The sequence below is a fragment of the Danio rerio genome, chromosome 11, assembly GCF_052040795.2.
Source record: "Danio rerio strain M-AB ecotype USA chromosome 11, GRCz13ab, whole genome shotgun sequence".
Taxonomy (NCBI): Eukaryota; Metazoa; Chordata; class Actinopteri; order Cypriniformes; family Danionidae; genus Danio; species Danio rerio.
Window position 1 is genome coordinate 1,591,877 of NC_141031.1, and position 20,895 is coordinate 1,612,771.

The 20,895-nt window shown below is 37.1% G+C and overlaps 2 protein-coding genes across 6 annotated transcripts; one reads left to right on the plus strand and one right to left on the minus strand.

Annotated features, from left to right (window-relative positions):
- Positions 1 to 278: 278 nt before the first annotated feature.
- Positions 279 to 15,995, plus strand: ift52 (intraflagellar transport 52 homolog (Chlamydomonas)). Of its 5 annotated transcripts, none has more exons than XM_087272138.1 (14): positions 279 to 1,420; positions 2,219 to 2,374; positions 3,649 to 3,736; positions 4,084 to 4,213; positions 4,418 to 4,493; positions 4,569 to 4,640; positions 6,308 to 6,434; positions 6,526 to 6,609; positions 9,180 to 9,248; positions 9,627 to 9,781; positions 11,417 to 11,504; positions 12,797 to 12,905; positions 13,304 to 13,449; positions 15,736 to 15,995. In XM_087272138.1, the coding sequence occupies exons 2-14, from the start codon at positions 2,256 to 2,258 to the stop codon at positions 15,778 to 15,780; spliced, it is 1,308 nt and encodes a 435-aa protein (XP_087128264.1). In that variant the 5' UTR covers positions 279 to 1,420; positions 2,219 to 2,255; the 3' UTR covers positions 15,781 to 15,995.
- A 1,225-nt stretch (positions 15,996 to 17,220) lies between these two features.
- si:ch73-303b9.1 lies at positions 17,221 to 20,744 on the minus strand. Its single transcript, XM_087273099.1, has 2 exons — positions 20,709 to 20,744; positions 17,221 to 18,551 (listed from the first exon to the last, which is right to left on the minus strand). Exons 1-2 carry the CDS (start codon positions 20,731 to 20,733, stop codon positions 17,968 to 17,970), a joined length of 609 nt encoding a protein of 202 aa, XP_087129225.1. The 5' UTR covers positions 20,734 to 20,744; the 3' UTR covers positions 17,221 to 17,967.
- Between the last annotated feature and the right edge of the window lie 151 nt (positions 20,745 to 20,895).

The following is a 20,895-nucleotide window of genomic DNA, read 5'->3' on the forward strand; positions in this document are numbered from 1 at the left end:
CTGAGGTAGAAGCAGCCGTCTGTCCATCAGCCATTAGAGTGTTTGAGCTGCTGAAGATAATGTCAGCATAGACTAAGAGGATTATAGATGTGGAGTTTTAGAGGAAGCACAAATGAATAGCGGCATAGACTGACCAACAACAACATGCACACCTGATGAGCACGTTAGTCCTGTTTTACACCTGCCACTATGCTGACACACAGGCATTTGTAGCTCCGCCCTCTTCAGAAAAAAAGCACAATCTCATTTGAATTTAAAGCGACAGTCACCAAAACGCCTCAATTAGGATTAAAGTCTGAAAGGGTCAGTTTCAGAGAGGTAGAGAACATTATTTGTGTGGTATTTTGAACTGAAAGTTCTCACACACATACTAAGGACATCAGAAATGCATTTTACATCTTGTATAAAGGGGTATAATAGGTCCACTTTACTAATCATGCTAGAATCAGTCCATTGGTTTTCACTGACAGAGAGTTTTATATATCATTTTCACTTAAATGACAAGAAAGCAGACAAGTGGTCTGAGGAAATATCCAGTGAGCGCCAGATCTGTGGGCGTAAAGGCCTTATTGATGTCAGAGGAGAATGGCCAGACTGGTTCCAGTTGATAGAAAGGCAACAGTAACTCAAATAAGCACTCGCTACAACCGAGGTCTGCAGAAGAGCATCTCTGAACACACAACACGTCCAACCTTGAGGCGGATGGGCTACAGCAGCAGAAGACCACACTGGGTGCCGCTCCTGTCAGCTAAGAACAGGAAACTGAGGCTACAATTCACACAGACTCACCAAAACTGGACAATAGAAGATTGGAGAAACGTTGCTGCTCTGATGAGTCTCCATTTCTGCTGACACATTCAGATGCTCGGGTCAGAATTTGGCCTCAACAATATGAAAGCATGGATCCATCCTGCCTTGTATCAGCGGTTCAGGCTGCTGGTGGTGGTGTAATGATGTGGGGGAGATTTTCTTGGCACACTTTGGGCCCATTACCAGTTGAAAAACCAGTTGTGTAACACACAACAGCCTACCTGATTATTGTTGCTGACCATGTCCATCCCTTCATGAACACAGTGTCTCCATCTTCTGATGGCTACTTCCAGCAGGATCATAAGGTAGAAAGGCGCAAATCATCTCAGACTGGTTTCTTGAACATGGAAATGAGTTCACTGTACTCAAATGGCCTCCACAGTCTGCAGAGCTCAACCCAATAGAGCAGCTTTGGGATGTGGTGGAACGGGAGATTGGCATCATGGATGTGCAGCTGACAAATCTGCAGCAACTGTGTGATGCTATCACGTCAATATGGAGTAAAATCTCTGAGGAATATTTCCAGTAGCTTGTTGAATCCATGTCATGAAGGATTAAGGCAAAAGGGGTCCAACCCGGTACTAGTCAGGTGTACCTAATAAAGTTAGCGGTGAGTGTGTGCATGAATATGTTGTAATATTAAAGCACCCTTAATAAGATAAGACATTAACATGGTCATAAACAAAATTGATTACTGTATTTTTACGAATTAAAAGTATGTAGCATTATTTATTATTATTTGTAATTTGTTATTTACATATTGTAACTTATTTTACTTCGTTCTTTTATTTTCTTGCGTCTAATATGAAAAAGTAAACAAAACAACGCCATCGTTTACATTATGTTCTTTTAATATAGCATGATATTTGTTTGTGGAGCATAATAGTTTTTTTTTCTACGAACTATCCCTTACATTTAATTAATACGCTTTTATCCTATTTAAGCTTTTATGTTTACACGCATGCAGTTGCTATGGAGGAAGCGCCCCTGGATACGCTTGTGTTGTCCTCAAATACCCACAATGCATCGCTCGCGGCCGCTACAGCATGTATAATTCTGCGGAAACTTTTATTAATTTGTTTGTTTTTAGTCACATCTATTATTTAACAGGATGTAAGTTCGCATTATAACTACCCACAGCACATTTAAAGCCTCTGCTCTAACGGATTCGACCGGCAGAGATTAGCGTTAGCCTGCTAGCTTACAACGGTGACGTGCTGCACCACAATATTTATAGTTTATACATGTTTTAAAGATGTTGCTTCTGCTTTAATTTAACGCTAGAGTTGTCTTAACTGGATAATGTACAGACCTGTCACTATATATTGTCAGTGATGCGCAAGAAAACAGAAGAGTGTAACGTTATATTAACATTAGCGAAGGTAAACAGCAGCTCCTCCGTCTTCAGGGTTTGAATCTGTAATTGATCCTGATTATCCAGCAGCATGGACAAAGAGCAAAGAAATATCGTTGTTTTCAACGCATCCAAGAGAGAGCTTTTCACCAGCAGCTCAGGATACAAGTCCTTACAGAAGAAACTCCGAGCTCAGTGGAAGATTCAAAGGTAAAAATCATGTAGACATACAGATTTTATTCTCTCAGTGTAAAGTATTTTCTAAGTGTAAAGCAGTTAATTTTCTCTTCTCAAAAAGTATGGAGTGTTTGCAGCAAACATGCCAGCCTTTGTTAAAAAACAGTGATATGTCTGTGTAAAATGAGAAGCTTGCACAGAAGCAACACTAGGAGAAGGCTATGCTGAAGAGGGACTGATTGTGTAGAATAACTGAATATGTAGAGCACTGATTATGCATGTTAAGTACTTATATGAAGCTATATGTGTCAGAAGCGTGTCAGGTAACATATTATCAAGTAATTATCCTATCATGACAATGTATGTAAACACTTAGTCCTTTTGCGTAATTAAAGAGAGAGCTTTGGTTTCAAAGAGAGTTGCTGACATGACTGTGACATCTCTGCTGACCATAGCAAGCTGGCAGAGAGCCAAGAATAACAGGGCCACCTACAGTAAAAACCTATCCCGAAATGGTCAAAAGTTTAAATGAGACACCTAGGGGTGTGTCAAATCACCTGTATAAAGATTGTGGAAAACACAGAGACTTTAGAGAGAGGAGAAGCAGAGAAAGAGGAGAGAAAGAAAGGAAAGGAATTGAGAGACGTCAGAATGCTCTGGGGTCTGCTCTGCTCTTTCTCGGCTTTATTATGGAGAATAAAGTCTATATTCTGATATTCAAAACCTCCGGTCTGATCATTTCTAATTGATAAGAAGTCGGCAATTCTGACAAATGACACCCAAGATGGGTCAGAATACAACAGCAGCAGGCAACATTGAAAGTGGTTTTAATCAAAAAGATTTAAATGAAAGTATAAAAATAAGAGTTTTTCAATAGTTTTATTACAACTTCAAATGTTGACGACTACTGCACTGCAAGAAATGCTTATATTTGTGTCTTGTTTTTAGTCGAAATATCTAAAAAATTCTTAAATTAAGACGCATTTTCTTGATAATTTAACTTGTTTAAGGAAAAACTCACTTAATTGTGAGGTATTATTTCTGAAAACAAGACAAGCTCTTTTTGCTTTTCTAGAAGATGCTTCTTGATTTAAGAATTGTCAGATATTTGGGCTAGAAACAAGACAGAAACTCAGTAAAAAAGATTTTTGTTTTTGTAGTATAATTATATCAAAAAACATTTACATTCATGGACAGTTTGTTTTGTTTGATTCGCAGACACCCTTTTATAAAAGCAGACATTAAATATGAATGATCTGAATATATCACTAAATGAGTACGATGAACTGTTTGTTTGTGTCCCTCAGCATTAAAGAGGAGCTGACGTTGGAGAAGCTCCAGGGAGTGAAGTTGTGGATCACCGCAGGTCCTCGAGAGAAGTTCACTGCTGCTGAGGTGAAGATAGTTCTTAGATAGTTCACAAAAAATTAACCATTTACCCACTATGTACTCTCCCTAAAGTAATTCCAAAAGCCTTTAACTCTGTTAAACACACAAAAGAAGATATTTTGAAGAATGCTGAAAACCTGACAGCCATAGTAGAGAAAACTAATACTATGGAAGTCAATGGTTACAGGTTTCCAGCTTTCATCAAAATGCCACCTTCTGTATGTAACAGAAGAAAGAAACTCAAGCAGGTTTGTGACAGGTAAAGGGGCGGGTAAATGGTGTCATATTTGCGTGAACTGCCCCTTTTAGATCCTAAGATGAAGTGAGTGTTTTTGTATTGTTGTGTGCTGCAGTTGGAGGTTCTTAAGCAGTATCTGGACAGTGGTGGAGCTCTTCTGGTGATGCTCGGAGAAGGAGGAGAACTGAAATATGACACCAACATCAACTTCCTCCTGGAAGAATTTGGCATTATGGTTAACAATGGTGAGTTTATATTTGGAAGGGCGTCCGCTGTGTAAATCATATGCCGGAATAGCTGGCGGTTCATTCCATTGTGGCGACCCCTGATAAATAAGAAACAAAGCAGAAGGAAACTGAACGAACATATGTCTCACAAAAATAAAGAAAACACACAAAATCTGAAAAGTTATATTGAAGGCGTTTCTGAAATGAATATTGTCTTTCCAGATGCAGTGATACGGAATGTCTATTACAAATATTTCCATCCTAAAGAAGCGCTTGTGTCCAACGGTGTTCTCAACAGGTTTGTGTGTTCAGTTGTGTTTCCCTGTGGAGGTTATGCTGAAACAGTCAGGATTTTCTAAATGTTGTTTTTCAGGGAGATCAGCCGTGCTGCTGGTAAAGTGGTCACAGGAGTGATTGATGAAGAAAACACAGGCAATAATTCACAGTAAGTCGTCATGAACATCCACAGATAATCTCTGGTAATAACTGTAAATGCAATGCTTAAGCTGTGACCATATCCAGATGCATGGGTTAACAGTTGAAAATCCACATTAAGCATGAGCTTTATGCTTCGGCTGGGATATTGTTTTGTTGCAAGTAATTACTGAAGCTTTTATCACGATATTGAACTAAGCTGCAAAAAAAAGGGTTTAACAGGTATAATAACTATAATATGCTAAGTGTATTGCTTTATTGTATATATATGTTCAGACTAAAACAATATTTGTAACAAATTAAATTTGATGACGAAGTACAACAGGTAACACTTAATAAAATCTCATTAGTAAATGTAAGTTAATGCATTAAAATCAACAGTGAGAAATAGCCATATTATAGTTAAATGTTAAAGTTAATTAAAGAAATACAACAGAATTTTATTAGTTATTAACTTATTATTAACATTTAATAAAATTATTACAGCTTTTGATTTTAATGTATTATTAGTAGTATTGGACGTAGATTGGCATCCAAAATAAAATATTGTTTTGATTTTAAATATACATATATGTGTGTGTGTGTGTGTGTGTGTGTGTGTGTTTATTGTGTATATGTGATACACACACATGCATAATAACAAAAGTATACCAAGTAAAGTTGGACTTTTTTTTATATCAATTAATTTCAATTTTAATATACATGCATGATATTCATATACAAATGAAGTCATAATTATTAGCCCCAATTATTCGCCCCCCTGTTAATTTTTTCAGTACATTTCTAAAGATAATAGTGTTAATAACTCATCTCTAATAGCTAATTTATTTTCTTTTTGCCATGATTACAGTAAATAATATTAGACTAGATATTTTTCAAGACACTTCTATACAGCCTAAAGTAACTTTTAAAGGCTTAACTGGGTTAATTAGGTTAACCAGGCAGGTTAGGGTAATTAGGCAAGTCATAGTATTACGATGGCTTGTTTTGTAGATTATCGGAAGAAAAATAGTTTAAAGGGGCTAATAATATTGACCTGAAAATGGTTTTAAAAAATGAATAACTGCTTTTATTTTAGCTGAAATAAAACAAATAAGACTTTATCAAGAAGAAAAAATATTATCAGACATACTGTGAACATTTCCTTGCTCTGTTCAACATAACTTGGGAAATATTTAAAAAATAAATAAAAATTCAACGGGGGTGAATAATTCTGACTGTATGTTTTATATATAAATAAAATAAAATTCTAATATATGTGAGCATGTGTATATATATATATATATATATATATATATATATAAAGTATATAAGTATATAAAACACTAAAACAAACTTTTATTTTGAATTTGATTATCAATCGGGATTTATCTTTGCCTATCACCAACGTTTAACAAATGCTTTTGTGTTTGTCAGTACTCTGATTTTAGTTCATTGAAGCATTTTCAATGTTGTAGACCAGATAAACATGTTAAAATGTCCATGTTTGACAATAAATAGACTATTAAATCTTCAAGTATTTAATGCTGTGATAAACACCACTGCAAACACAATACTCTGAATATTCGTCAAAGAATAAATAAGTATTCACTGTATATTGAAGTGCCCACAATATCACGATATACAGAATTATTGAATATTTTCAGATGTCTAATGTGCTTTAATTGAACCAAACAGGGCACTTACGTTCGTCTACCCCTATGGGGCCACGCTAAATGTGATGAAGCCTGCAGTGGCCATTCTCTCCACTGGATCTGTGTGTTTTCCACTCAACAGGCCTGTTCTGGCCTTCCACCACTCAAAGGTGTGTGTGCAGTCGCTGATGTTCAGCTGTTGTTCAGTCTGACCTGTGAAAAACTTCATCCTCTGCTTTTCTTTTCTCTGTTTGCATCCAGAACGCTGGCAAACTGGCAGTCCTGGGCTCCTGCCACATGTTCAGTGACCAGTACCTGGACAAGGAGGAGAACAGCAGGATAATGGTGAGATAATGATGAGTTATTACAGTTATTTCCAAACATGCACTAAACAAACCACTGAACCAGATTTAAGTTGTGTGGGTTTATTTTTGGTTGTACAAAAAATACTTTAAATGGGTCATTAATTTTTATCAAAGCCATTAATTTTTGCTTTATGGGAAAAATCATCTTATTAAGTGAAGATCATGTTCCATAAAGACACTTAGCAAGTTTACTACTGTGAATATATAACAAACTATATAAATACCACACTGTAAAAACACTTGTGTTCGGGTAACATGAAGGAATTAAGTTTACTTATGAACGAACATAAAACAATCGAGTAATAATTTGGGTTGTTTCAGCTCGTTTTAAACTAGTACTTTGAACAGACGCCATTTTCTGAGTGTTTTTGTTTGCATGTTCTCCCTGCATTCGCGTGGGTTTCCTCTGGGTGCTCCGGTTTCCCTCACAGTCCAAAGACATGCGGTACAGGAGAATTGGGTAGGCTAAATTGTCTGTAGTGTGTGAATGTGTGTGTGGATGTTTCCCAGAGATGGGTTGCGGCTGGAAAGGCATCCGCTGCGTAAAAACGTGCTGGATAAGTTGGCGGTTCATTCCGCTGTGGCGACCCTGGATTAATAAAGGGACTAAGCCGACAAGAAAATGAAATGAATGGATGATGCTTGATTTTAAATATAGTGTTTTCAAGGTTAGAAAAGTGCTTGGATTTTAGACAGTGCTTGAACCTGCTTGAATTTGAAACTGCAGGGCTCGAAGTTGCGACCGTTTTGGTTTTGCGGCTGAAGTTTGATCTATGCAAGCTCAAAATATATTTGGGGAAATTTGTGTGAGTGCATAAAATTGTTGCTGTGCGACCAGTTTTTAGGAGAAGTTTACGCAGAATGCATATTTGCACTTAATAAACACCAAACGCAGTGCTCAGGAATAGTTTAACCCCTAAACTGTCACCATTTGACTAGTGGGACATTTGCATGCAGTTGCAATATCACTAAAGTAATATTGACAGTATTAACAAGTCATTTTGATGAAAGCTTACAATCTAGGGTTTGCATATTTGGTGACTGATTTTCAAAACAGTTAACATAGGAAGAGTTCATCATTTTGCAGCATGATAATTCTCAGACCCCTAAGGATTTCATTTCTTACATGAATTCTGAATAGCAATGCACATGAAATATCATCAACGGCTGCTAATGAAAGTTTGGTACTAAACCCAAGCACAATCTGACTGTAAGCTCAGTTTTTTGAGATGTCAACTTTAGGTTGAAAGAGACCAAACTTAAAAAGACACTTCATCCAACAACTGAACTCTTATTATTATTTTTGGGTGAATATCCCGATAAATCTATGCTCCAAAGTATTCAACTATTTAAGTTGAAATGTCATGATGTGTTTTCTTAAAATAGCACAATGGATTTAAAAGAGTACATCCAGCTCATATAAACGTAATTTACCCTGGTTTTTAGGTGACAGAAAAGCATTAAATTGCACCATGAAAGTGCTTAAAATAGCTGGAATTTGAAGCTAGAAAAGGTGTAAGAACCCTTTATATATAAAAAAGCTTCACATTTTTAAGTGCACAAACCTGTAACCTAGTTTGCTCTTCTGCTAACACCCAGACTGATTGTGTTATGAACAAAATGTCATTGCAGGTTGGAATAGGCTACACATTTGTATAGAGTAAAGTGAAGGCAGTTTGATTGGATTGAAAGGTTGTATTCAAATTCAAATTTCATGTTATATTTTTGTTCTAGATCAAAAATGTAGGGCAAGGCAAGTTTATTTATATAGCACATTTCATACACAGTGGCAATTCAAAGTGCTTTACATAAACAGGAATAAAAAAGTTTAGGACATAAAATGCAGACAATAAAAATGATTAAAAACAGATAAAAACAAATTAAAATGTGTTGAAACAGGTTATAAAAGAATGAAAAAGAGAACGAAAAACATAATAGTGCGATCTGTCGGACGCAGCACAGTGCTCATTCAGTAAAGGCACAGCTAAACAGATGTGTGTTCAGTCTTGATTTGAACATGCCAAATGTTGGAGCACATCTGATCATTTCTGGAAGCTGATTCCAGCAGAGGGGGGCGCTGTTAGTGGCTGAAGGCAGATTCACCCTGCTCTGACTGAACTCTTGGAATTTCTAGTTTATAAGATCCTAATGATCTGAGTGATCTGTTAGGTTTGTATTCAGTGAGCATATCTGTAATGTATTGAGCTCCTAGGCCATTTAGTGATTTATAGACCAGTAATAATACTTTAAAATCTATTCTGAATGTAACTGGGAGCCAGTGTAGAGACCTGAGGACAGGTGTGATGTGCTCTGATTTCCTGCTTCAGGTCAGAATAGATCATAGATCAGTTTGGCTGGAATAAAATAAACACCTTTTAAAACTGGTCAATATTAAAAGCCCCCCTTAAGATGTTTTTTTTTTATTTAAGATTTGCTATAGAGACAAACCCCTGTTGTCTAGACTTGCCTAATTAACCTAGATAGCCGAGTAACACTAGTATCATGCAAAATATTTTATTAAAAAAAAAAAATACGATGCGTATGTTTCAGGATGTTGTTTTCCAGTGGCTTACAACTGATAGCATTCATCTGAACCAGATCGATGCAGAGGACCCAGAGGTGAGCTCATACACCCACATCCGCCTTCATATTAGTGTTGTATTCTAAATAAAGTAAGAAATTGGGGTCAGGAGTTTCTTTTGTTCAACAGAAATACAGTTAAACTATATTAATATCAAATATTAGTACAATTTAAATTGACTGACTTCTTTATGAATGTGTGGTAAAATGCAATTCGACTGGAAGCATTTTCAGTGTCACGCGATCCTTCAGAAATCAATCTAATATGTTGATGATTGATGATGATGTGAACAGTTAAACACCTGGACAAATAATACATTATATGAAATTCATCCTTAGATTTTTTTTATAACAACTGTCTGTACAGCAGTGAAGTGTCATTGTTTCTCAGTGTTTACCTGCTCCTCATGTCTCCAGATCACTGACTACATGATGCTGCCGGACACCGGGAGTCTGTCTGAACGCCTGAGAGTGTGTCTGCAGGAGGGAGACGAGAACCCGCGAGATTTCACATCTCTCTTCGACATGTCCTTGCTAAAGCTGCACACAAACACTCTTCCTTCTGTCCTGGAGTGAGAACTGCACTTTACATTAACATTTCTGAAAGAGGCGACTTTCTGCTGTTCTCACATGTAGCACACACAGACATGCATTCAGCGTGAACAGTCAAACTTTCAGCTTTAAACTAGTGCTGGCCAAAAATAAATCGCATTCAAAATAAAAAATAGATTTGGCGATATATATGTGTGTGTATGCATATTTATTTTGAGTGCATATATCTCACAGATTTCTAATTAATTAATATTTTCTTATTAATATTTTCTATAGGAAGCTTTACAATATTATATTGTGTATAAACATCAGATTAATCAGTACTGAAGCCAAATCTGGAGCTTATCTAACACAATAACTTATGATAAGTTAAAAAATGTGTAGTCCAGATGTATATGTTAGAGAAAAATATTAAATAAAAATTAAAAAATTGGAAAAATCAAGAGAGATTTTTAATTATTTGCATTATTTTGCATGAATTTAAATGTAATATGTTTTTTATTACTAAAGATGTGACTAAAAATATATTTTAATAAATATAATATATGTTTAATAAATCTGTTTTGTTCAATTGCACCAAAATAAAATGAATAGAAATTGATAAAAATGTTTATTTACAAGACGGGGTGTTTTCATTTATGCTGAGCACTGTATAAATACACACATGCATTACATATACTTAATAAATATATCTAATAAACACACATCTTATGTCAAAAACCTTTATTTTGGCTGCAATTCGTCTTTTCCCAGCGCTACTTTAAACTTGAGTTTGTAAACAAAGGCCCGGTTTCACAATCTGAGCTTAGTTTAAGCTTGGACTAGGCCCTATTTAAAGGTTAGTTCACCCAAAAAATTTAATTCTGTTATGAATTATTTACCCTCATGTCATTTGAGACCTTAGTTTGTCCTCGTAACACAAATTAAGATCATATAGATGACATCTGGGAGCTCTCTCATCCTTCATAAACAGCAAGCTTTAAGCTTCCAGAAAAATCTCTAAAACATCCTCGAAACAGACCATACGCTTTCAGGCATATTTTTAAGCTACATGAATAATTTTGTGCATAAATAAATCAAAAATAAAGACTTTTTTACCTCAGTGTCATTATATTGCACATGTCAACAACAGAAATGTAATGTTTTGGGTGAACTAACACTTTATATTAGGGTGTTTTAACTGCTTTAATAAAAAAATGAATTAAAAAGCATCTTAAGACAGTGACACTGTATTGTAAGACATCTCACTGCTAGTTATTACAAGTCAAGACACCTCAAACATGCAGTTTAGTCTTAAAGGTTCATCAAAATATTTAGATTTACTCATACTCAAGTAGCTGCAAACATTCATGAGTTTCTTTCTTCAGATGAACACAAAAGCAGATATTTTGAAGAATGCTGACAGCATGTAGCCATTCACTTCCATAGTAGAAAAATCAAATACTGTGAAGGTTTCCATCTTAATACAGAAAAAAGAAACTCTTAAAGGTTTGAAACCAGTAAAGGTTGAGTAAATGATGACAGAATGTTCATTGTTAGGTGAATTATCCCTTTAAGTTTTGTCTTTGAAATGGGAATAAATGCAAGGTTTGTGTGCTTGGCTAATAAGACTAGCATGAAAATAATTCATCTCTAATGTCGCGTCTTTGTTTCAGTGCTTACAAGCAGCTGAATGTTAAACATGAGGCTCTCCAGCTGATCACACCGCAGTTTGAAACCCCTCTGCCTCCTCTGCAGCCTGCCGTGAGTCTACAAAAAGTGCAACCAAATGCATTAACCATATGCAAGAAATGCATCTCCACACTGTTAAAGTACACTTATCGGCCACTTTATTAGGTATACCTTACTAGTGCCGGGTTGGACCCACTTTTGCCTTCAGAACTGCCTTAATGCACATCCATGATGTGAATCTCCCCTTCCACCACTTCCCAAAGCTGCTCTATTGGATTGAGATCTGGGGACTGTGGAGGCCATTTGAGTACAGTGAACTCATTGTCATGTTTAAGAAACCAGTCTGAGATGACTGAGCTTTATGACATGGTGCGTTATCCTGCTGGAAGTAGCCATCAGAAGATGGAGACACTGTGCTCATAAAGGGATGGACATGGTCAGCAGCAATACTCAGGTAGGCTGTGGCGTTGATGCTCAATTGGTACTAATGGACCCAAAGAAAATCTCCCCCACACCATTACACCACCACCACCAGCCTGAACCGCTGATACAAGGCAGGATGGATCCATGTTTTCATGCTGTTGTTGCTAAATTCTGACCCGAGCATCTGAATGTGTCAGCAGAAATGGAGACTCATCAGAGCAGGCAACGTTTCTCCAATCTTCTATTGTCCAGTTTTGGTGAGTCTGTGTGAATTGTAGCCTCAGTTTCCTGTTCTTAGCTGACAGGAGCGGCACCCGGTGTGCTCTTCTGCTGCTGTAGCCCATCTGCCTCAAGGTTGGACGTGTTGTGTGTTCAGAGATGCTCTTCTGCAGACCTCGGTTGTAGCGAGTGCTTATTTGAGTTACTGTTGCCTTTCTATCAGCTGGAACCAGTCTGGCCATTCTCCTCTGACCTCTGGCATCAACAAGGCATTTGCGCCCACAGAACTGCCACTCACTGGATATTTCCTCTTTGACGGACCATTCTCTGTAAACCCTAGAGATGGTTGTGCATGAAAATCCCAGTAGATCAGCAGTTTCTGAAATACTCAGTGTAGCCCGTCTGGCACCAACAACCACGTTCAAAGTAATTAGAAATTTGAATTTACCAGCAGTTGGACAGGTGTACCTAATAAAGTGGCCAGTGAGTGTATACTGTATGTTAAAGAAATCTTGTATCCATAAATCTGTATAAACATATCCGTCAAACTAACAGACTGATACTAACATCTAAAAAACTTTAATTTAATTTCACAAGATCTTTAACCTCGATCCAGACCAAAGGGAACGCTCTACCGTTGTGAACGCACCCCTAAAACTAGAATCTTTCTGTAATGCACACCCAGATGATTGTGTGTTTGTGGGTGTTTGTCTTGTGTTCAGGTTTTTCAGCCGGCCTTTAGAGACCTTCCTCCACCAATGCTGGACCTGTTTGACCTGGACGAGACCTTCTCCTCTGAGAAAGTCCGACTTGCTCAGCTCTCCAATAAATGTGAGCCTTTAACACTGTCATTAACATCATTCATTCATTCATTCATTTTCTTTTCATCTTAGTCCCTTTATTCATCAGGGGTCACCACAGTTGAACGAACCGCCAACATATGTATTACCCAGTGGATGCCCTTCCAGCCACAACCGAGTACTGGGAAACACCCATACACATTCACACGCACACTCATACACTACGGCCAATTTCATTCATTCATTCATTCTTATTTTCGGCTTAGTCCCTTTATTAATCAGGGATCTCCACAGTGGCATGAACCGCCAACTATTCCAGCATATGTTTTATGCAGCGGATGCCCTTGAATGCCCAGAATGATGTTGTAGTCTGTGTCCATGTACTTATTGTTTGTGGTCTTCAGTCATCGGTCTGTTTTCTTCCTCAAGGTACCGATGATGATCTTGAGTTTTACGTTCGTAAATGTGGAGACATCTTAGGAGTGACGGGGAATTTGGACAAAGACAAACGAGATGCCAAGCACATACTGGAGCACGTCTTCTTCCAAGTGGTGGAGTTCAAGAAACTCAATGAAGTAAGTTGAACGTGTGTTGAACACATTTATATTTTATTTTATAGAGAAAGTTAATGAAAATGGACACCAAGCTCAGACATAACCAATAAACGGTTTTAATTTTAGACTCACAGACCATTAAAAGACTTGTGGAAAGACAACAAAATGTCAACAATAAATTAAGAGTGTAACATACAAGCTTTAGTGACTAGTTTATTTATTTGTAAAAGAAAAAAAGTAGCTTAAACATTCTGTTTAAAGTAGGTGTTGTGTTTGTGATCCAAGACAAAAATTATATATGAAAGCAAACAACACTAGAATGAATATATAAATGTACATTACAGTCTATTCTGCCAAAACAACCATCCTGGATGTACTTTATCATGCTTATTACACGACTATTTGCTACAAAATATTTAAATCAGACACAAAACATTATTCTCAGCCCGTAATCGTTTATTAATTCTTTAATGAAATGCAAAGCTGACAGAACCAAAAACAGCTGATGGAGTATACACTAACCTGTGCATTATTCAGACACTAGATAAGGACAGTCAAAAACAGCTGATGGAGTATACACTAACCTGTGCATTATTCAGACACTAGATAAGGACAAACAGTCAAAAACAGCTGATGGAGTATACACTAACCTGCACATTATTCAGACACTAGATGAAGACAGTCAAAAACAGCTGATGGAGTATACACTAACCTGCACATTATTCAGACACTAGATGAAGACAGTCAAAAACAGCTGATGGAGTATACACTAACCTGCGCATTATTCAGACACTAGATGAAGACAGTCAAAAACAGCTGATGGAGTATACACTAACCTGCGCATTATTCAGACACTAAATGAAGACAGTCAAAAACAGCTGATGGAGTATACACTAACCTGCGCATTATTCAGACACTAGATGAAGACAGTCAAAAACAGCTGATGGAGTATACACTAACCTGCGCATTATTCAGACACTAGATGAAGACAGTCAAAAACAGCTGATGGAGTATACACTAACCTGCGCATTATTCAGACACTAGATGAAGACAGTCAAAAACAGCTGATGGAGTATACACTAACCTGCGCATTATTCAGACACTAGATGAAGACAGTCAAAAACAGCTGATGGAGTATACACTAACCTGCGCATTATTCAGACACTAGATGAAGACAGTCAAAAACAGCTGATGGAGTATACACTAACCTGCGCATTATTCAGACACTAGATGAAGACAGTCAAAAACAGCTGATGGAGTATACACTAACCTGCGCATTATTCAGACACTAGATGAAGACAGTCAAAAACAGCTGATGGAGTATACACTAACCTGTGCATTATTCAGACACTAGATGAAGACAGTCAAAAACAGCTGATGGAGTATACACTAACCTGCGCATTATTCAGACACTAGATGAAGACAGTCAAAAACAGCTGATGGAGTATACACTAACCTGCGCATTATTCAGACACTAGATGAAGACAGTCAAAAACAGCTGATGGAGTATACACTAACCTGCGCATTATTCAGACACTAGATGAAGACAGTCAAAAACAGCTGATGGAGTATACACTAACCTGTGCATTATTCAGACACTAGATGAAGACAGTCAAAAACAGCTGATGGAGTATACACTAACCTGCACATTATTCAGACACTAGATGCCGCCAAACACTCATAATTATTTGCCCTCCTGTGAATTTTTTTTCATTTTCAAATATTTCCTAAATGATGTTGAACAGATACAGGAGTTTTTCACAGTATCTCCTATAATATTTGTTCTTCTAGAGAAAGTCTTATTTGTTTTATTTCGGCTAGAATAAAAGCAGTTCTTAATTATTTTAAAGTCATTTTAAGGTCAATTTTATTAGCCCCCTTAAGCTATATTTGTTTTGGATTGTTTCCAGAACAAACCACTGTTATACAATGACTTGCCTAATTAACCTAACTTTACCCTAATTAACCTAGTTAAGCCTTTAAATGTCACTTTAAGCTGAATACTAGTAAACATCTAGTCCAATATTATGTGCTGTCATCATGACAAAGATAAAAGAAACCCGTTATTAGAAACAAGTTATTAAAACCGTTATGATTAGAAATGTGTTGAACAAAATCTCCTTTCCTTTAAACAGAAATTGGGGGAAAAATATACAGGGGGGTGAATAATTCTGACTTCATCAGTACCTTTTAATGTGATAATTGACCAATCAGAATCGAGTGTTCCACAGAGGCATGTAATAAATAATGTTAACATGTTTGTGTGGTTTTATTCCTGTAACGCTGCTGTTCTTCTCTTTCCTCAAGGAGCACGATGTGGACACAGCAGAAGCGAGGTTCAGCATGTACTGAAGCAGGAGCTCAGGAGGGTTTATTTAGGAGATTTGTGTGTACATTATAGAGACTCAATCTGCAGTGGAGCTGTGAACACATCACTACCGGTGCAAGATAATGATCAGGTGTGGTTTATCAGATCTATAATTATGAACTTTTCAAGCCTATGCTTTAAAGAATGAACCTTTCTTGTAAGAGTTTTGTCAATAAATATGAGCTTTTGTATATCCACACACTGCTGTCCAAATTGCTATTTGGGATTCTGCTCTACAAATGCATTTTATGTATATTTAACTTAAGTTTATCTGGGATGATTTCATATTGCAGAGAGCTAGCCGGAAGCTAGCTCTCCGCAACTCTCACATGGTTGCCTGCTGAAGCTAACCCGGGCTGCGCCTGATCAGTACCTGGATGGGAGACCACATGGGAAAGCTAAGTTGCTGCCGGAAGTGGTGTTAGTGAGGCCAGCAGGGGGTGCTCAACCTGTGTTCTTTGTGGATCCTAACGCCCCAGTATAGTGAAGGGGACTGTCTCCTCTCCACCAATCAGCTGGTGTGTGGTGTGCGGCCTGGCGCAATATGGCTGCAGTCGTGTCATACAGGTGGATGCTGCACACTGGTGGTTAATGATAAGATTCACCCCAATGTGTAAAGCGCTTTGGGTGTCCAGAGAAGCGCTGTATAAATGTAAGGAATTATTATTATTATTTTAAATCACTACATTTACGTCAAACTGAATACTATAATACGATGTGGTGTCAGTGGTAAATTAGTAAATAACTCAATACATGGTGGCTCAGTGGTTAGCACTGTCACCTCACAGCAAGAAGGTCGCTGGTGCGAGTCCTGGCCGGGCCAGTTAGCATTTCTATGTGGAGTTTGCATGTTCCCCCGTGTTGGAGAACCGGGTGCTCCGGTTTCCTACACAGTCCAAGCACATGCGCTATAGGGGAATTGATGAACTAAATTGGCAGCAGTGTGTTTGTGTGTGTGTGAATGTGAGAGTGTATGGGAGTTTCCCAGTACTGGGTTGCAGATGGAAGGGAATCCATTGCACAAAACGTGCCAGATTAGTTGGTGGTTCATTCCACTGTGGCAGTAAATGCTTTATAGCATGCATAAGTTATAGTGCACACTTTTCCCCATTGCGCATGTTTCATAGTATCTCCTTTCAAACCAAAGCAGCATTAGAGCAACTTTGAAAACAAAATCTACTTTAATTCATGAAAACCTTTGCAAATAAATGCACATGTAATAAACATACATTTACAAATTTGTGAGTGCATTAGTGTTAGGTATCAACGGCTGCTTTTACTTATTTTTTTCCTGTTAATGAAGATCACATTTATCACCAATTTGGAGAAAATGCTTTGTAGGATGCATCATCTATGTTTTAGTGCACACACTCTCCCTCAGTGCATGTCCCGTTTGATCTCCTTGCACACTGAAGAAGCATTAATGCAACTTAAAAATATTTATTTTCATTAATGGAAAACATTTGCATGTAAATACACTTGTAATAAACATACACTTACAAATTCATGAGTGCAATTAATTAGCATATTAAAAGAGACAGTTCACCCAAAAATACAAATCCTCAATTTTTACTCCTGCACTTCAAAACCGGTTAAGGTTTCTTCTATTAAGCTCAAATAACCATGACATACTGGGGGGAAAGCCATTGATCTCCAAAGTGATTTTGTTCCTATTATGGATGTCAAAGACGGTTTTAATCTACATTCTTCAAAATATCTTGTTTTCTATTTAATACCATAGAACAGGGATGTCAAACTCAATTCCTGGAGGGCCGCTGCTCTGCACAGTTTAGTTCCAACCCTAATTAAAACACAGATGATCAAACTAATTGAGTCCTTCAGGCTTGTTTGAAACCTACAGGTAAGCGTGTTGAAGCAGGGTTGGAACTAAACTGTGCAGGGCTGCAGCCCTCCAGGAATTGAGTTTGACATCCCCGCCATAGAAGGATATACTGGAAAACAGCAATTGATCTCCATAGTGTATTTGTTGTGTTTCCTAATGTGTTTGCCAATATTTTTCAGAACATCTTGGTGTGTGTTCGACAGTAGGCGCTTGAGTGAGTAAATGCTGAGAAATGTTCATTTTTGGGTGAACTATCCCTTTAAAAAGAACATTATAAATTCTTCAATGAAAGTGTTGCATTAAACACACACATAAAACAGCACATTCATCAAATGGCCAGATCAGATTCACTCCATTTCTCCCTGAGCTCCGGCATCACTGCAGACTGACCGATCATCTCCCTCCAGGACTTCTGCAGATCCTCTGAAACTCCTCCCGACCACACATTCGAGGCTTCAGGAGCCGCAGACTGGTTTATGGGGCTCCATGTTGACTCCAAACAGGACTTTGGGCTCTCCACTATGGCCTTCACCAGAGACACCTCCCAGCAAGGGTGCGAGGCGGTCAGATCCACACAGGAGAGGTCCAGCGAGTTCCCCAGGACTGGTTTCTGGAAGCGCATTCTCTCATAGGGCGTGGAGGATTTACCTTCCACCGGGCTCTTCAGCGCAGCGTTCAGCACGTTTCCTGGAGAAAGAGCTTTACTGAGGGCCACCAGTGGAGATAGGAGACCCGTGGAGAAGTTTAATGACGGAGGGACTACAGGATTGGGCTCGGAATACTCCAGAACGATGCCTTTGTTTGGCTTCAGGAGCCCGTCGGAGGAAGCTGTCGAAATGGAGAGACTCTGGTCTGTGCAAAAACCTCGGTCAAAGTCAGACCACGACGGGCCCTCATAGCTTCTGGCCAGCTCTGTCGAAATCAACAGGGTTTATACATTTTATGACATTTTATATGATATTTTAAGTCAAAATGAGGCATTTTTCTTAATTACACTTTACATTTTCCAGAATTGTACATTTTAAAGTCAAATTTAAAGGGACAGTTCACCTAGAAAGCAGACCTAATGCAGTGCAATCTGTGCTGCATCCAATGCTATTTAATGTGCTCACCTAACCCCACCCCTCACAGTGACATCACTAGCTTAAGTGTATTGTGTCTGACGTTGCATCACTGAGAGATGCAGTCTCAGCTTGCATCATAAAGGCTGCATCCAGGTAATATTGCCTTTAATAGGTGTCAAACCATTGTGTCTTCTGTTTAACACAGAGGATATTTTGAAGAATGTTGGAAACCTGCAAACATTGACTTTCCAGCTTTCTTCAGAATAAGTTTAGTGTTAAGGTAATGGAATCACTTGAGGAAGTACATTTTGTAATTTTGGGGTGAACTAAGCACTTTCCAATTGCACGTTCTAAATTTAAAACCTTTGAGTTTCTTCCGGTACATATTCATAATTTTAACAACACTCTTTGTTATTTAAGACATTTTTTTACTTAATGTCATACTTTAAACCTTTGATGAAAGTCAATGGTTACCGGTTTTCAGCATTCTTCAAAATATCTTATTTTGTGTTCAAATGAAACTCGAAGGTTTGGAACCACTTGAGGGAGAGTAAATGAGTCAAGTTGACTTTTTGGGTGAACTATTTCTTTAAATGTTTTTTCCAAGCACATTCAAGATGAATTTGAGAACTACACAAGTGAATATTACACTATTTACCTGCATATTCATACTTCATGCTATAGTATTCTAGTATTATAGTATACAGCATGTGTTTTGATCTAAAGCTAACCTAAACATGCCATCATCTACTCCATTAAATCATTTACTTGCATATTAAAATGTATATTTATTTTAATTCCATGCATTTTTCACCATTTTGTAAAACAAATCACAATCTGAACGAATCTTCCGGTACATGTTCATAATTGTAACATAACTCTTTAAGACATTTTATACTTTAATGTCATATACTTTAAACCTTCAAGTTTAATTATGACATATCAAATCATGTTTTATAACAAATTAAATTGACTTTTAGTAATGTTTTAAAACGGTTTCAGAAATACTACATTTTCCCAAAACTTTACCCTTTCAATGTCACATTTAAAAGGGTAGGTAAAAAAAAATTAAAATAAAATAAAATAAATAAATAAATAAATGTGTATATATATATATATATATATATATATATATATATATATATATATATATATATATATATATATATATGAACATTGTCATTTACTCGGTTTCAAATCTTTGAGTTTCTTCTGTTGAACACAAAAGACGACATTTTGAAGAATGCTGAAAACCTGCAACCACTGACTTCCATAGTATTTGCCTTTCCTACTATGGAAGTCAATGGTTACCGGTTTTCAGCATTCTTCAAAATATCTTCTTTTGTGTTCAACAGAAGAAACTCAAAAGTTTGTAACCACTTGAGGGAAAGTAAATGAGTCAAGTTGAATATTTGGGTGAACCATTTCTTTTAAGTGCATTCATGGTGAATTTGAGAAGTCACAAGTGTACATTACACAATTTCCTTACATATTCATACTTCACTTTACATCAGATGCTATAGTATTCGCTAAGGACAGTTTTTTTGATGGCATGTTTGCCCTAGACTAACCAAAACATGCTGTAATGTACTCTATTAAATCATTTATTTGGATCTTAAATGAAAATTAATTTTAATTTCATGCATTTTTCCCACTCAAAGCAGTAATCCCCCATGGTCTTCTCCCAATGTATAGGCAAAGAGTGCAAATAAAAAGATAAATAAAATTGTTAAGAAAAAAAAAAAGTGGACATCATAAGTGCATTCGCAGACCCCAGAGTTTCCACTTTATGCAAGAACAAATATTTAATTATCCATTTAGTAACATTTTACGATTATCAAGCAAATAATCAGATTTATCCCAAATCTCAGCACAATTCAAACCTTTCAAGCATTTTTAAAGCAACACCTGCACCAGTAAGAGCTCTGGTAAATGTGTTTGCAGCTTATTATATTAAATATTATTACTAAAACTTCAACATTATTCATATAAGTGTGTGTTTTACCAGGTCTGCCCCGTCCTGCGTCCATTAGGAATGTGTGGAGGTAATTAGACTCAGCTTGTATTTATGGCTGAGCATGATTAGCTCATTAGCTCTTCAGGCTTTTGGGAAAAGGGGATCTTTTTAGTGGATAAATACTCTAAACACGTCTATAATCACAATGCTTGATCATATCTATATTTCAATGCAG